We start from the raw sequence: 17,632 nt of genomic DNA, 5'->3' as shown, positions 1-17,632 counted from the left end.
TTTAACTGTGCGTACTCCAGAAGTTGCTGTCAGATTCACAGTTGTACTGATGGCGAACGCCGACAGTTTCACCATCATTACAACCACAAATTCCTGGCCTATGGGAAGGGAGAAAGTGGGGAAGGGGAGGGAGAGGGAGAGGGGGTAGGAAAGGAAAGAGGGGTAGGAAAGAAAAAGAGGGGTAGGAAAGAAAAAGAGGGGTAGGGAAAGCGGGATGGAGGGAGGGAGGATGGAGAGAGCGAGAGAGAGGGAGAGAGATATATAGATAGAGGGAAAGAGAGAGTGGAAGTGCAAAAAAGAGAAAGAAATGAAATAGAGAGAATGAGAGAAGGAAAAAATGCCACACATGCAGAAGACAAATGAAAGGGAGGGGCAGACACAAATCTTACCAGGAACCAAAATAAAAATAGAAACTAAATAAAATGCCACTCTTGGAAGTAAAATAAAATGTTCTGCAATCCACCCTTTTCACATTGTTGGGCAAATTCTACAGCAACAGAGCAACAGCTGTACGTACGTGTGTTCAGTTGTTTGAAAGTTACGGCTCATGACTTTATTTTCTGGACCTTACTTAATGGCTGGCATTGTTAGCCTGCATGGTCAGGCTTTGCACCCAGCCAGTCTGTGGCCAGAAAAAGACAACCGATTTGTTGTTTCCTTGAAACTATTTGATCATATTCAAGAGCTCAACGGCAGCCTAACACATTAAAATCAGGCTGAGCAGAATTATCGTTCATTGATATATGACACTGTCACCTGCCAGGCACAAGCTTTCTAATAATTCACTTCTTTTGACACAATGAAACAGGCCAACAGAAATACTGAACATGCCATTTATACACAAAACTGCCCTTGTGTGAAAATCCAAATAGAATTCAGTTTTAGAGAAAACCTACAGGCACTGCAATATTACATACTGTGCTTTTACGAGCAGGTATTGCTATTTTTGTTCAATCAAATAAAACAGCTGAGTCTGCAGTTGTGCTAAAAGAAAACTTTGCAAGACCCTCAGTAAGTTTATGAAATCACTCTGAAAATTGACCCAAATATCTGAAATGCTTCTGCCACCATTTATGGGCTAAATAGTACTGCTTCAATATTATTACTCCGGAATATTTGTAAACAGTTAGGGTGCTAGCTGATAGATGTGCACTTGGGATGCTCTAACCTGCAGGGCTACGGACCAAGAGCTGGGAAGTGGGATTAGGCTGGATAGCTCTTTGTTGGCCGGCGCGGACACGATGGGCTGAAATGGCCTCCTTCCGTGCTGTAACTTTCTATGATTCCTTACCTGAAGGAGACTGGAACACCACAATGTAACTTTCTAACACATTATTTCTTCCCAAAAAGTGATTGCTATTGTACATTACTTCCATATCAGATTAGGATGCAAAACAGTTTCCGTTAAAGAAATAAAAAGGGGTGCTGACTTTGATACACTGGGGGTCCTGCAGTTTTCTTTTAGCACAACTGCAATGAGGACCAAATAGGAATATATGGGGAGATCTTCTAATACTGGTGAAAATTAGGTTTTTCTGCTGTATACATAATATGTAAATTGCCTGCAAGACCAACTTAGTGACATAACAGCCATTACACCACTATTGCTCACTTTTTTTGTTTGCCACAAAACAAGCAGGATAGGAACTAGAAACTCTCTACTGAGGTCAAGGGCCTTTACAAACAATTCAGGCCCATTTCCCATGACTTATAATCAGGCCATCAACTTTTGATGTAATGTGTGCTCACTCTGCTTGGTGGAATAGCATGCAAATATAAGCAGCAGAACATTCTTCAACTAGTGCCCAAAACAAGATGATTTTTGTGTCATCAAGCCCTGAATTCCTCTTTTATTGGCAGCAACACAGATTTCAACAAGGAGAACACTGTGCTTGTCCATTGCAGTACAAAGTCTAAACCACTTCCATTGTTAGAAATTATTTTGTTAATATAGTGAATGTTCTGGACCGATGGACATTGTGACATCCTGGATGTTTTTACATGCAATAGCACCCTCTGGTGGCGGTTATTGTGTTAACAGTTTGTAAGCTGGAAAGGTCATCTGTTCCTTTCTTCCTGTGAGAGGTCATTTGACCTTCTTACCTTTCTTCCTGTTGACCCCAGGAAGCAGTTTTACCAGGAAGAACCTGACTTAAGTAATGGAGAATTCCATGAGGGATTTTCCATCCAGTGTAATCTGACTTCATATGTTAGGCCAAACGCAATATCTGTGAGTATCTTTAGTTCTTAGCATAATAGCAATGTTGTCAGAGTAATATTTTGATAATACTATGTTTGTAAAAGGTTAATATTTAATAGTTACAGAAGTTAGTTCAAATGTTAGTTAGTTATACAATTAGTCTATTCTACTGTTGTAAATATGTTTATTATCTTATGTAATATCGAATGTATAGTACTCAGTTTATGTACAAAACATACTTTGTCTTTGTTTACAGTTTCACAAATTTGTTCAAGTAAAAGCTTCAAAACAGCAACTGCTTCACGAAGAATTATTTTGAATAGAATGTTTAACTTGCTGGATAACTAGATAGGAGCACGTCTAGCGCGGCCAGTACAGTGAACGTGATGGTGACATGTAACACAGTCCATCAAATCTAATTGAATCTAACAATCAAACAATTACCTGGCATCTTCTGCTGTCTCAGCAATAAGGTAGAAGATACGATCTTCTATTACTATATTAATGCCATTCTCCTTCCCAGCGTTATCAATAATCTCTCTAAAAAATAAAAACAGAACTACAGAAATCAGTACCAACAAAACATTATGTAATTATTTTAACACAGTGCTTGTGCAGAGGAACGAGGTCACACAAGGCAACAAGGTGGATTTATTAAAGCGAACATTACCTGGCAGATTTGATATTAATGGTTCCTTTTAGCTTCTCTTCACTGTCATTTTCAAAGTACATTAGTTTATTCTCTCTCAGAACAAACCAGCGCCTCTTCCAGTTGCGTCTTGATAAGGTTGACGTGCCGCCGCCTTTCTTGTGTAACCAGCCTAGTTTCAAGGCTTCTTGTTTTGAACGGAACCACATGAATGTTTCATCCTTTAAAACACACCATCGGCGTTTCCATGTATTCATCAGGCCTCCTGAGAAACAAATGCATGAACTTTTTGCCAAATATTGCCCCAAAACCAAGAAATAGAAAATCTTTGACTTGGACAGACAGGTACAACCTGAGGTATAGTTAACTTGAATACACTGTCCAATTTTAGTGTAAACAACAAAAGGTTGCATTTATATAGTGTCTTTAATGTAGTAAAACGTCCTAAGGCGCTTCACATTTGACACCGAGCCACAAAATTTGATGCAGAGTGACATAAGGAGATATTAGGACAGGTGACCTAAAGCTTGGTCAAAGAGGTAGATTTTAAGGAGTATCTTAAAGGAGGAGAGAGGCAAAGAGGTTTAGGAAGGGAATTCCAGAGCTTAGACAGCTGAAGGCACGGCTGCCAATGGTAATTGATAAAAATCAGGGATGTGCAAGGGGCCAGAATTGGAGGAGCGCAAAGATCTTGGAGGGTTATAGGGCTAGAGGAGGTTAAAGAGATAGGTAGGGGACGAGGCTATAGAGACATTTGAAAAGGATGAGAATTTTAAAATTGAGGCGTTATTGGACCGGGAGCCTATGTAGGTCAGCGAACATGGGGATGATGGGTGAACGGGACTTGGTGCGAGTTAGGATCCAGCCGCAGAGTTTTGGATGAACACATGTTTATGGAGGGTGCAAGGTGGGATGCCAGTCAGGAAAGCATTGGATCAGGACAGATGTGTAATGAAACCCTGATATAATGTTATTAAATATTCCATGTACAATTCTTCACACTGAAATCTTCAACTGTGTGAACTTTTGTTTAAAATAATCGTAGTAAAAAGAAAGAAGTTAAAGCATATTTCACATCCTCAGAACATCCCAAAAGCACTCCAGTCATTGAAATACTTTCGAGGTGTAGGCACTGTTACAATGTATTGAAATACGGGAGCTAATTTGCATATAACAAAGTCTCACAAACAGCAGTGACATAAATAACACGATGATCTGTTTTAATGATGTTGGCTACGATACCAGGAGAATATCACTGTTCTTCTTCAAATAGCTTAATGGGATCTTTTACATCTACTCGAGAGTGCGGACAAGCCCTTGGTTTAATATTTTATCCATAAGACGGCACCTCTGATAGTGCAGCACTCAGTACTGATCGGAGCCCCCTCGATCCAGTTACCTGATTGTCGGGACTGTTCCCAGCAGCAACCTCCTGCCACGCTGACACCACTCCAGCCAGTCAGCTATTTCTGGGCTCAGGCGGGAGTTGAACCTGGATCACATTAATGAGGCCCAGGAGTTAAAATGGACCAGGCCTCGTGTCGGCAAGCTTGACCCCACACTGACCTCTGGCCCAGAGTTAAAATCAGGGTTTATGTGCTCAAATCTCTGGAGTTGAGCTTGAATCCATGACTGAGCCAAGCTAAACATAAGCAGCATTACTTCTCATTTTTTAAAACCCTTGTGCTATCCTATCATGCGAATGATGAAAACAGCAGGTGATTATTTCGGAATGTTTTCTAGGTTTGTTAAAATAGTTTTTGTTTATTTCACACTATTGACAAATTTGATCTTACCTTTCATGAATAGGAAACTGTGAAAATATGGCAGACTGACACAGCTGTAGACAGAATCTCGTCGGTAAGCCAGCTCATCATCTGTGTCAAATCTAGAATCCATGTCATCGTCACTCTCTTCGAACTACAGTAAAGAAGAAATTGTTAATGATAGATAATGGCAACAAGTTATCATTTAAAAAGTGTTTTATTATTTGTACATGTTTGTTATAGGTAACACTAAGAAACTACATTTCAGAGCACACTATTATAGAATCATAGAATGGTTACAGCATTAAAGGAGGCCATTTGGCCAGTTGGGCCCATGCCGGCTCTCTGCAAGAGCACTGCAGCTAGTCCCACTCCCCCGCACTTTCCTCGTTGCCCTGCAAATTTTTTTCTTTCAGGTACCTATCCAATTCCCTTTTAAAAGCCATGATTGAGTCTGCCTCCACCACCCTTTCAGGCAGTGCATTCCATTCACAGCGTAAAAAAGTTTTAGTTTATATTTCCTCTCCTCATTCTTTCTACCAAAATGTATCACTTTGCATTTTTCTACGTTGCATTTCATCTGCCACGAGTCTGCCCATTCCACCAGCCTGTCTATGTCCTCCTGAAGTCTATCACTATCTTCCTCACTGTTCACTGTACTTCCAAGATTTGTGTCATCTGCAAATTTTGAAATTGTGCCCTGTACACCCACATCCAAGTGATTAATATACATCAAGAAAAGCAGTGGTCCTAGAACCGACCCCTGGAGAACACCACTGTATACCTTCCTCTAGTCCGAAAAACAACCGTTCACCACTACTCTCTGTTTCCTGTCACTTAGCCAATTTTGTATCCATGCTGCCCCTGTCCCCTTTGTTCAATGGGCTTCAACTTTGCTGGCAAGCCTATTATGTGGCACTTTGTCGAACGCCTTTTGGAAATCCATGTACACCAAGTCAACCACATTACCCTCATCAACCCTCTCTGTTACCTCATCAAAAAGCTCGATCAAGTTGGTTAAACATGATTTGCCTTTAACAAATCCGTACTGGCTTTCCTTAATTAATCCACACTTGTCCAAGTGACTGTTAATTTTGTCCCTGATTATTGTTTCTAAAAGCTTCCCTACTACCGAGGTTAAACTGACTGGCCTGTAGTTGTTGGGTTTATCTTTACACCCTTTTTTGAACAAGGGTGTAACATTTGCAAATCTCCAGTCCTCTGGCACTATCCCTGTTTCTAAGGAGGATTGGAAGATTATGGCCAGTATCTCCACGATTTCTTCCATCACTTCCCTCAGCATCCCATCCGGTCCTGGTGACTTATCTACTTTAAGTACAGCCAGCCTTTCTAATACTTCGTCTTTGTCCCATCCAGTATCTCCTCTACCTCCTCCTTCACTATGTCTATGGCAGCATCTTCTTCCTTGGTGAAGACAGATGCAAAGTACTCATTTAGTACCTCAGCCATACCCTCTGCCTCCATGCGTAGGTCTCCTTTTTGGTCCCTAATCGACCCCACCCCTCCTCTTACTACCCGTTTACTATTTATATGCCTATAGAAGACTTTTGGATGACCTTTTATGATAGCTGCCAATCTATTCTCATACACTCTCTCTTTGTCCCTCTTATTTTCTTTTTCACTTCTATTATCTTTCTATATTTAGCCTGATTCTCAGATGTATTCTCGACCTGACATCTGTCATGCGCGCTCTTTTTCTGCTTCATCTTACTCTCTATCTCTTTCGTCATCCAGGGAGCTCTGACTTTAGTTGCCTTAGAGGGAATGTACCTCGACTGTACCCAAACTATTTCCTCTTTAAAGGCAGCCCATTGTTCCACTATTGCAGCATAGGGACCTCTCACCTGGAACTTGCTGGATTGGAACGGTGCTACAGTTAGATGGGATAAAAGTGTCTGGGGCCTAAATTGGACAGGGCCTGAAAACAGGCATGGGGATGAAGATGTGGGATTAGCCCGCGCCCCTTACTTTCGATGCAGGCAGCATGCCAGCTGCATGCTGCCTGCTATATTACAAGATTGTAGCGCGTTGAGTGGCTGCACGATTCAGCAGGGGACCCAGAAATTGTGAGAGGCTAGCACCACTTAAAGCTAGCCTGCAGTACTTAAAGCTAGCCTGCACCTCTTAAAGGGGAGGTGCATTGTGGCTGGAGCAGGTGCTGGAAGTCATTGTGGAAGACATTCTGACCTGGAAGAAAACATAATAATGGCACAACAGGGGAGAGAGTGGGCGCCAAGATTTTCCGACGCTGCAGTGGAGGAGGAGAGATGTGCTCTACCCATAAGGGGCCAGGAAGCCCTCCATACAAACTTTGCAAAGGCAGCGAGACCAGATAGCCGTGGTGGTCAATGTCAGGAGTCGAGCCACGAGGACCTGGATGCAGTGCCGCAGAAAGTTCAAAGACCTCACGAGTGGCCACGGTCCATGAATGTATCTTCAAATGACGTATCTCACCAACTGCACCACTATCCTCAGCAACTGCTCAATGCACCACACCCCCATCACTAACCTACCAACAATCTCTATCACTCTGGACTCATACTTAACAATCATAGCTTCACCTCAGCCGCACACACTTAGCACTGCTGCAAGCCTCAAACTCACATCTCACACATTGCACACACTGCCAGCTATTTAACCATGACAGTCACATCACCCAAACAGATTGCACCACACTCACTGACACACTTCTCTCTCTCTCTCTTGCAGGACAAGGTGGCGCATAACGGAAGGCATCAGGAGTTAAGCGGCAGGGGAAAGGTGCAGCTGCATGTCCTTACCACCACGGAGGAGACGGTGCTCGCCATTATTGGAGCGGCCATTGCTGAGGCCGTGGCCAGCGGCGAGGCAGAAATGATAGAAGTTGACATTATCCTCATAGCTAATCCTTCTTCTCACATCCCACTTCCTCCTCATCTCACAATATCTTCTGATTTACAAGCTGCAGATGGAGTAAGCATGTAGTTCTTTGCTTTGCCCCCTCCCCTCACCACAACCCTAACCTTGTGTCTTTCTCCTTTCAGATACCAAAGAACTGAAACCTGGCCAGGCAGTGGTGGAAGAGCAACAGGTGAAAGAGCAGGAAGACAGTGATGAAGAAGGAACACCATCACTTGATCTCACACTCTCAGCCACCAGCTCAGATACTGACACTGCAAGTAATTTAGAGGATAGCTTAGAGGCGGGATCTGCAGGTGGTGAGGCACCAGGCACGAGTGGCCTGCAGGCAGGGCAGGAGACAAGGGTAGCGCAGGTGCCAGTTCACTGGAGGGCGCACACTGGTTCTGCTGCAGAGAACTCAGATGGGCACTTTGATGGGGCGGGCTACAGAAGAAAGCCGATAGGTATGCACAATGAAATGCTTGGTGAATTGGTAGGCCTGCCAAAAAGCCTGCGTGCAATGTCCAGGAACATGGAGGAGTTCGGCACCAACTTGGCACAGAGCTTTGCGTAGAGCTTGGAGCCCATCCTTTCCAGCACGGAAGTGGTGGCCAACTGCATTAGCACACCTGCGGACCAAACCATGATGTAGCATCTGATGGCCGATGTCTCAGCTTCAATTGCAGCACAAGCAGAAGCCGTCTGGGTGTGCAGTGGAAGCTCAGACTTCTGTCATGCAAGCTCAGACTGCTCTCATGCAAGCTCAGACTGCTACCGCGGAAGCACAGACTGCTGCCACCATGGCTGCGGTTACCAATGTTGAAAGGGACTTGCAGGGTGCTACAACAGTCCAGCAACCTGTCCTCCAACAGATCACTAAAATTGCTGAGGCATCGCCCCGGGGGAGTGGCAGTGGCTCCGTGGAGCACGAATCTGCTGCCCTCTCTCAGGATGACAGCATTCGTCCTCAAACCCTGCCACTCTGCAAGTGCCCTTGCTGTTGCCCATCAACCAGCCAGCCCAGACTGCTGCCACCCATGCCAAGGTGGTGCAGTCCAAGGCCGGGCTTTCTGGGCTTAGAGCTGCTCGAGGTCATCCTCCAAGACTATCTGCCGTCTCTCCCACTGAAAGTCAGCAGCCTTTCACCAGCCATGGGCACTAAGAGAATGCACAAGAGTGATTAGTTGACTTTGTTACGTAATATGGCATGCAATGATTTATAAATTTGGTATGGAAGGTTTATTTTGTGGTGGCTTGTATTTCAGCATTGTGGCCAATGATGATCAGTAACAGAGTGAAGGTAAGGGGTGGGACTGTTGGTGAATGTGGAATTGGGGTTGCGTTCACTGGTATCGCAGCCGGATGAGTCGGTCACGGATAGCCTGGCCAGAAAGGGGCAGTCTAGGCTGTCTCATCCTCGTCCTCCTCTGGACACCATAGAGCTGGTGGCAAGGGCTGTGCCCGCATGATGGTGCGGTTGTACAGCAAGCAGCAGACCAACACGAATCTTGAAACATGCTCTGCCGAGTACTGCAGGGCTCCTCCTGAGCGGTCCAAGCTGGTCCAAGACGTGACTCCAGGATGGTTTGTTGCCTCCCTAGTGCCAGGGTCAAGGATGTCACTGAACGGCTGCAGGGCATTCTGAAGGGGGAGGGTAAACAGTCAGAGGTCGTGGTTCACATTGCGACCAATGACATGGGTAGGAAGAGGGATGAGGTCCTGCAGCAAGAATTTAGGGAGCTAGGTAGCAGATTAAAGAGCAGGACCTCAAAGGTTGTAATCTCTGGATTACTCCCGGTGCCACGTGCTAGTGAGTATAGGAATAGGAGGATAGAGCAGATGAATGCGTGGCTAAAGAGTTGGTACAGGAGGGAGGGCTTTAGTTTCCTGGATCACTGGGCCCGCTTCTGGGGAAGGTGGGACTTGTACAAGTCGGACGGGTTGCACCTGAACCAGAACGGGACAAATATCCTTGCGGGGAGGTTTGCTAGCACTGTTCGGGGGGGTTTAAACTAACTTGGCAGGGGGATGGGATACAGAGTGGAGCTATAATAGGGGGTGATGTACAGCCAAATATAGAGGAAAAAATAAGTCAGACTGGAAGGCAGAGCAAATATGTAACGGCACAAGGGAGTAGGGCAAGGCTAAATGGCATTTATTTTAATGCAAGGAGTCTTACGAATAAGGTGGATGAACTGAAGTTGTTGATGAACACATGGGAGTATGATATTGTTGCTATCACGGAGACATGGTTGAGGGAGGGGCAAGACTGGCAGCTCAATATTCCAGGGTATAGAATCTTCAGGCGAGACAGAGGGGGGGGTAAAAGAGGAGGGGGTATCGCAATATTAATTAAGGAGACAATTACTGCTGTAAGGAGGGATGATATATTAACAGGTTCCTCTAATGAGGCCATATGGGTTGAACTTAAAAACAAAAAGGGGGCTAGCACTTTGCTGGGAGTGCACTATAGGCCCCCAAACAGCCAGGGGGAGATAGAGGAACAGATATGTAGGCAAATCTCAGAGAAGTGTGCAAATAATAGGGTAATTATAGTGGGGGATTTCAACTTCCCCAATATTAACTGGGATAGTCAGAGTGTGAAAGGCTTAGAGGGTGCAGAATTCTTAAAGTGCATCCAGGAGAGCTTTTTGAGCCAGCATGTAGAAAGTCCTACAAGAGAGGAGGCAGTACTGGACCTAATTCTAGGGAATGTGGCCGGGCAAGTGGTAGAAGTGTTAGCAGGTGAGCACTTTGGTGGCAGTGACCATAATTCGGTGAGATTTAAGGTAGTCATGGAAAAGGACAAGGATGGACCGGAAATAAAGGTTCTAAATTGGGGAAAGGCCAATTTTAATATGATAAGGCAGGATCTGGCCAATGTGGACTGGGATCAGCTACTTGAAGGAAAATCCACATCGGAGCAATGGGAGTCTTTCAGAAAGGAAATTGAGAGAGTACAATGGCAACATGTTCCCGTGAAGGTCAAGGGTGGGACCAACAAGCCCAGGGAACCTTGGATGTCAAGGGATGTACGAGAATGGATTAGGAAAAAAAGGGGGGCTTTTGGCAGATACAAAGGACTAAAGACAGAGGAAGCCCTAGAGGAGTATAAAAAGTGCAGGGGGATACTTAAAAAAGAAATTAGGAGAGCGAGGAGGGGCCATGAAATAACACTGGCGAGCAAAATAAAGGAAAATCCTAAGGTGTTTTATATAAGTATATTAAGGGCAAGAGGATAACTAGGGAAAGAGTAGGGCCCATTAGGGGCCAAAGTGGCAAGCTGTGTGTAGAACCAGAGGATGTAGGTGGGGTTTTAAATTAATTTTTTGCATCTGTGTTCACTATGGAGAAGGACGATGTGGACATAGAAATCGGGCAGGGGGACTGTGATATACTTGAACATATTAGCATCGAGAGGGAGGAGGTACTAGCGGTTTTAGCAGGCTTAAAAGTGGATAAATCCCCAGGCCCGGACGAGATGTATCCCAGGCTACTGTGTGAGGCAAAGAAGGAGATTACAGGGGCTCTGACACAAATTTTCAGAACCTCTCTGGCCACAGGGGATTTGCCAGAGGACTGGAGAACAGCTAACGTAGTACCATTATTCAAGAAGGATAGTAGGGATAAACCAGGGAATTACAGGCCAGTGAGCCTAACATCAGTGGTAGGGAAATTATTGGAAAAAATTCTGAGGGACAGAATTAGTCTCCACTTGGAGAGGCAAGGATTAATTAGGGATAGCCAGCATGGCTTTGTCAAGGGAAGATCATGTCTGACCAATTTGATTGAATTTTTCGAGGGGGTGACTAGGTGTGCGGATGTGGGTAGTGCAGTGAATGTGGTTCACATGGATTTCAGTAAGGCTTTTGATAAAGTCCCGCATAGGAGACTGGTCAGGAAGGTAAGAGCCCATGGGATCCAGGGTGCCTTGGCACATTGGATCCAAAACTGGCTTAGTGGCAGAAGGCAGAGGGTGATGGTGGAAGGTGGTTTTTGTGACTGGAAGCCTGTGTCCAGTGGGGTACTGCAGGGATCGGTGCTGGGTCCCTTGCTGTTTGTGGTCTACATTAATGATTTGGATGTGAATGTAAAAGGTATGATCAGTAAGTTCGCAGATGACACGAAAATTGGTGGGGTGGTAAATAGCGAGGAGGGAAGCCTTAGGCTACAGGGCGATATAGATGGGTTGGTCAGATGGGCGGAACAGATCTAATTGGGATTACGGAAACATGGTTGCAGGGTGAGCAGGGCTGGGAGCTTAACATACAGGGGTATTCAGTATTTAGGAAGGATCGACAAAAAAGAAAGGGAGGAGGGGTAGCATTGCTAGTAAAAGAGGGGATAAATGCAATTGAAAGGAAGGATATTAACTCAGTTAATACAGAATCTATATGGGTGGAGCTAAGAAATAGCGAGGGGCGAAAAACATTAATAGGAGTGGTATATAGGCCTCCAAATAGTAAAATAGAGGTTAGGGAGGGCATCACGAGGGAAATTAGAGAAGCGTGCAATAAGAGCACAGCTGTCATCATAGGTGACTTTAACTTACATATAGATTGGACTAGCCTAATCAGTAAAAATAATGAGGAGGAGGAATTCCTTGAGTGTTTGAGGGATGGTTATCTGGATCAATATGTCGAGGAACCAACTCGGGAACAGGCTATATTGGACTGGGTACTGTGCAATGAGAAGGGACTAATCAGTAATCTTGTTGTACGGGGACCCTTGGGTCAGAGCGATCATAACATGATCGATTTCTCACTCGAAATGGAGAGCGAAGAAATTGACTCAGAGACTAAGGTCCTGAATTTAAACAAGGGGAATTATGATGCCATGAGACGGGAACTGAGTAGGTCTGATTGGACAACGTTCCTGAGAGGACTGGAGGTAGATAAACAATGGCAAACATTTAAAGATAGAATGACAAAATTGCAAAAATTGTTTATACCAATCTGGCATAAAAGGAAATCTAAAAAGGTGACTCAACCGTGGATAACAGGGGAAATTAGAGACAGCATAAAATCCAAAGATAGGGCGTATAAAATAGCCAAAAAAAGCGCCAGAGCGGAAGATTGGGAACAGTTTAAGATAGAGCAAAGGAGGGCAAAGGGCATGATCAAGAGGGGCAAAATAGCTTACGAAAACAAGCTGGCGGAAAATATAAAAACTAACTCCAAAAGCTTTTATAAATATATCAAAAGGAAAAGACTGGTGAAAATCAAAGTTGGTCCATTGCAGTCAGATACGGGGGAATATATAATGGGAAATAAGGAAATGGCAGATCAACTAAATGCATACTTTGGGTCAGTCTTTACGAAGGAAGACACAAAAAACCTCCCTGGGATATCGGGAAAAATAGGGACATTGGCAAAGGAGGAACTGACGCAAATCAATATCTCTAAGGATATGGTGTTAAGGAAGCTAAAGGGATTGAAGGTGGACAAATCCCCAGGGCCTGATAACATGCATCCTAGGGTACTGAAGGAGGTGGCCCTAGAGATAGCGGATGCACTAAGGATGATTTTTCAGAATTCATTAGACTCGGGAACAGTGCCGATGGATTGGAGGGTAGCTAACGTTACCCCACTATTCAAAAAGGGGGGTAGGGAAAAAGCAGGTAATTACAGACCTGTAAGCCTTACATCAGTTGTGGGCAAAATGCTGGAGTCCATCATTAAGGATGAAATAGCGGAGCACTTAGCAAATGGGGACAGGATAGGACAGAGTCAACATGGATTTACAAAGGGTAAATCGTGCTTGACTAATCTATTGGAATTTTTTGAGGGAGTAACTGGTAGAATAGATGGGGGAGAGCCAGTAGATGTGGTGTACCTGGACTTCCAAAAGGCCTTCGATAAGGTCCCACATAAAAGATTAGCATGGAAAATTGAGGCTCATGGGATAAAGGGGAAAGTTTTGGCGTGGATAGGGAACTGGCTGTCAGATAGAAAACAGAGAGTTGGAATAAACGGCTCATTTTCTGAATGGCAGGCAGTAACAAGTGGGGTACCACAGGGATCTGTCCTGGGCCCCCAGCTGTTCACAATTTACATTAATGACCTGGATCAGGGAGTCGGATGCAGCATTTCCAAATTTGCAGACGACACTAAACTAGGAGGTGGGGTGGGCTCAGAGGAAGAGACCAGGAAGCTCCAGAGCGATTTGGACAGACTGGGCGATTGGGCGGATAAATGGCAGATGCACTATAATGTGGACAAGTGCGAAGTTATCCACCTTGGGTGCAGGAACGGGAGGGCAAATTATTATTTAAATGGCAATAGATTGGGAGAGGGGGAAGTACAGAGAGACCTGGGTGTTCTTGTACACCAGTCACTGAAGGCGAGCATGCAGGTGCAACAGGCGGTCAAGAAGGCAAACGGTATGCTGGCCTTCATAGCAAAAGGGTTAGAATACAGGAACAGGGATACCTTGCTGCAGCTGTACAGGGCACTGGTGAGACCACACCTCGAGTACTGTGTACAGTTTTGGTCGCCTCATCTGAGGAAGGATGTTCTTGCCATGGAGGGGGTGCAGCGGCGATTCACCAGGCTGATACCAGGAATGGCGGGAATGACCTATGAGGAGAGACTATGTAGTTTAGGGATGTACACACTGGAGTTTAGAAGATTGAGAGGGGACCTCATAGAAGTGTATAAAATTCTGACAGGTCTAGACAGACTGGATGCAGAAGGAATGTTTCCCTTGGCGGGTGAGAACAGAACTAGAGGACATAATTTAAGGATAAGGGCTAAACCATTTAGGACAGAGATGAGGGGGAATTTCTTCACTCAGAGAGTGGTGAACCTGTGGAACTCATTGCCACAGAGGGCAGTGTACGCCAGCTCATTAAATATATTTAAGAGGGAATTAGATATATTTCTACGGGCAAAAGGGGTTAAGGGTTACGGAGAGAAGGCGGGGACGGGATACTGAATTAAAGGATCAGCCATGATCTCATTAAATGGCGGAGCAGGCACGAAGGGCCGAATGGCCTACTCCTGCTCCTATCTTCTATGTATCTATGTATCTATGTAACCCTGAAAAGTGTGAGGTGATGCATTTTGGACGGACTAACAAGGCAAGGGAATACACAATGAATGGTAAGACCCTAGGAAAGACAGAGGATCAGAGGGACCTTGGTGTGCATGTACATAGATCCCTGAAGGCAGCAGAACAGGTGGATAAGGTGGTTAAAAAGGCATATGGGATACTTATATTCTATGCCTCGGCTAATGAAGGCAAGAGCAGGGAGGTTATGATGGAGCTGTACAAAACGCTGGTAAGGCCACAGCTGGAGTACTGTGTGCAGTTCTGGTCGCCACACTATAGGAAGGATGTGATTGCTTTGGAGAGGGTGCAGAGGAGATTTACCAGGATGTTACCTGGGCTGGAGCGCTTCAGCTATGAAGAAAGACTGGACAGGCTGGGGTTGTTTTCCTTGGAGCAGAGAAGGCTGAGGGGGGACCTGATTGAGGTACACAAAATTATGAGGGGCATAGATAGGGTGGATAGAAAGGAACTTTTCCCCTTAGTAGAGGGGTCAATAACAAGGGGGCATAGATTCAAGGTAAGGGGCAGGAGGTTTAGAGGGGATTTGAGGAAAAACTTTTCCACCCAGAGGGTGGTTGGAATCTGGAACTCACTGCCTGAAAAGGTGGTAGAGGCAGGAACCCTCACAACATTCAAGAAGCATTTGGATGAGCATTTGAAATGCCATAGCATACAAGGCTACAGACCAAATGCTGGAAAATGGGATTAGATTAGACAGGGCTTGATGGCCGGCGCGGACGCGATGGGCCGAGGGACCTCTTTCTGTGCTGTATAACTCTATGACTCTATAAGTGTTGTTTCAGCATGCCAATGTTGTGGCAGCACGGCTTTCGTTGTATGCATGCTGCCCACAAGTGCGTGGATTGCGCACTGGGCTCATGAGCCAGGTTGTCAAACGATAGCCCTTGTCGCCCAGTAGCCACCCTCTGGTTTGTTGTGGTGGCTCAAATACAGATGGCACAGAGAATGAAGGCATCATGACTGCTGCAAGGATACCGAGCATTGACCTGCATGATTCACTGCGTATGGTCGCACAGCAGGTGAACATTGAGGGAGTGAAATCCTTTTCGGTTGAGGTACATCTGAGAGCTTACATGCAGTGCCCACAAAGCAACGTGTGTACAGTTAATGGCACCCTGAACCATGGGGAAGCCTGCAATCCTCGCGAAGCCACGTGTTCACTCTGCCTGCTGCTCTCCGGCAAGACAGTATGAAATGTAGTGAGCTCTCTTGGAATAGAGAGCCTTACGCAACAGTGGACGGCAAAATACAAGATGCAAATATCTCCAGCTCCAGCCAGGGAGGAGCCTGACGCATAAAAGTTCATGGCCATGGTCACCTTCACAGCCACTATGTAATGAGATCGTCGCCATGTTCTGAGGTTGCAGTTGTGGCTCAGCAGACGGCAGGTTTCAGTGAGGACGTCCTTGGTGAAGTGCAGACGTCTGACACACTGTTCCTCACTGAGGTTCAGGTAGGAAAATTGCTCTCTGAACATCCTGGGTAAATATGGCCTCCTGCCGAGAGCCCTTCTGTCCCTCCTCCCTCTTCCAGCAGCTTGTCCTGCTCTGTGTCGCCTCTGCTCATTCTCCCAGTCATGCTAGTCAAAGGAGAATGCCGACTACTGCACCCATGTTTGGGAGCAAGTGATCTGTTCAGAAGCCTTCCAGTCAGGACAAAGTCCTTCAGCAGCTGCCACACCACTCCCTGTATACATCAGAAACTTTAAAGAACTCTAGAAAGCACCAAACACTAGTACTTGCAGCAACAGCCAGTAGAAATCAATCACAAACTAAGCTTTAAGTAGTTGATGACCACTTTAAATAGCGCTGGTGGGGGATCCTTCCTGCTACTGAACGCATGTTTAGCTGTGCAAGCTTAAGAGAGTGCATTAGTTGGAGCATTGAGCTCCAAAATGGTAGCGTGGCACCAAAATCAGCGTTACATACTGATTGACATCATGATCTGCCTACGCTGCATACTTCCGGCGGATGCTCACTGCGCGTGCGTGCTGATGTCCTCACTGATATAACGTCTGGCACGACTTGCTCCAGAAGTGCGCACGCGCGCACTGCGGACTCCATTTTTCACCCAAAACAGCATTCCTAGTGGTGAAAAAATGGGCACTAAGGAGCCGAATTTTGCGGCCTTTAACTGTTAAAGTGGGATTGGCCAAGAAGAGCCAAAGCTGCATTGTCAAAGTGAACTACTGCTGCTCTTTCCCACCTCAAGGACTGGCACTTTTAAAGGCACACAAAGCTACCAGAGCAATGTGTACAGTATGTGGTGATACAATTTGGTCTACCATCACTCTTTTTGGACAGGATACCAGTCTCACTGATAGATACTTTTTGGTCCACTTCAAATGTCAGAATACTTCCAAACTGGCCTCAAAAAGTGGTCTCCAATCCCACATCTGATCAGAATCTGAATGCAGAATATGTTATAGTGATAAAAAATGCAACACTCAGCTATAGAGTAAAAAGTATACTCAAACACACAAATATATTCACTAGGTCATGCCATTATCTGGAGAGATTAACTTAAACACACATCCAGCATGGAGGGCCAGGGCACTTGGGGGGGGGGGGGAAAGTGATATTGCACTAAAATTTTCATTTTCAAATCACTTCAGTATGTTTTCCAGGCCTACATAACACTAAATTTCTCCCTTGGGAACCTTCATTTAAGAGCCTCCTACCTGCGTGATAGGTACAGCAAGGAATTTTGCCATCCCCCTTCCATTTTTTATATACTAGATATGTATCCAACTATAAGGAACTTAGCATCATTAGCAGAATTGCATTTGCAATTTCAAAAGACAAAACTAACCTAACAAGAACAAAGACAGCCAGTCTCAAGGATTGTATGATGTGCCCAACACTTCCTTGTGACACACAAGTTGGTGTCATCCATCTTCCTTTCCCAAGTCATACTTTGTGACAGTTAAACCAGGTTGAGGAAGTCCAGAGTCAACCAGGTTCTAGGGGTTTGGGCTGATGGGCAGATATAGTAAATATATTTTTAAGTACTCCCAATTGAACCAACGGGGCATCCTTCAGA

The 17,632-nt window shown here is 45.2% G+C and overlaps 1 protein-coding gene across 1 annotated transcript in view; it reads right to left on the bottom strand.

Annotated features, from left to right (window-relative positions):
* Positions 1 to 17,632, bottom strand: part of myo10 (myosin X) — a 312,484-nt gene that overhangs the window by 102,481 nt on the left and 192,371 nt on the right. The window contains exons 19-21 of the mRNA XM_085988751.1: positions 4,646 to 4,769; positions 2,871 to 3,114; positions 2,645 to 2,740 (exon numbers count right to left, since the gene is read on the bottom strand). Coding sequence (XP_085844877.1) covers positions 2,645 to 2,740; positions 2,871 to 3,114; positions 4,646 to 4,769 — 464 coding nt within the window. The remainder of the gene's footprint in view (positions 1 to 2,644; positions 2,741 to 2,870; positions 3,115 to 4,645; positions 4,770 to 17,632) is intronic.

The sequence above is a fragment of the Somniosus microcephalus genome, chromosome 5, assembly GCF_052327205.1.
Source record: "Somniosus microcephalus isolate GS21.2 chromosome 5, FLI_Smic_1.0, whole genome shotgun sequence".
Taxonomy (NCBI): domain Eukaryota; kingdom Metazoa; phylum Chordata; class Chondrichthyes; order Squaliformes; family Somniosidae; genus Somniosus; species Somniosus microcephalus.
Note: the sequence above shows the minus strand (reverse complement) of the source record. Positions and strands in the feature narration are given on the sequence as shown.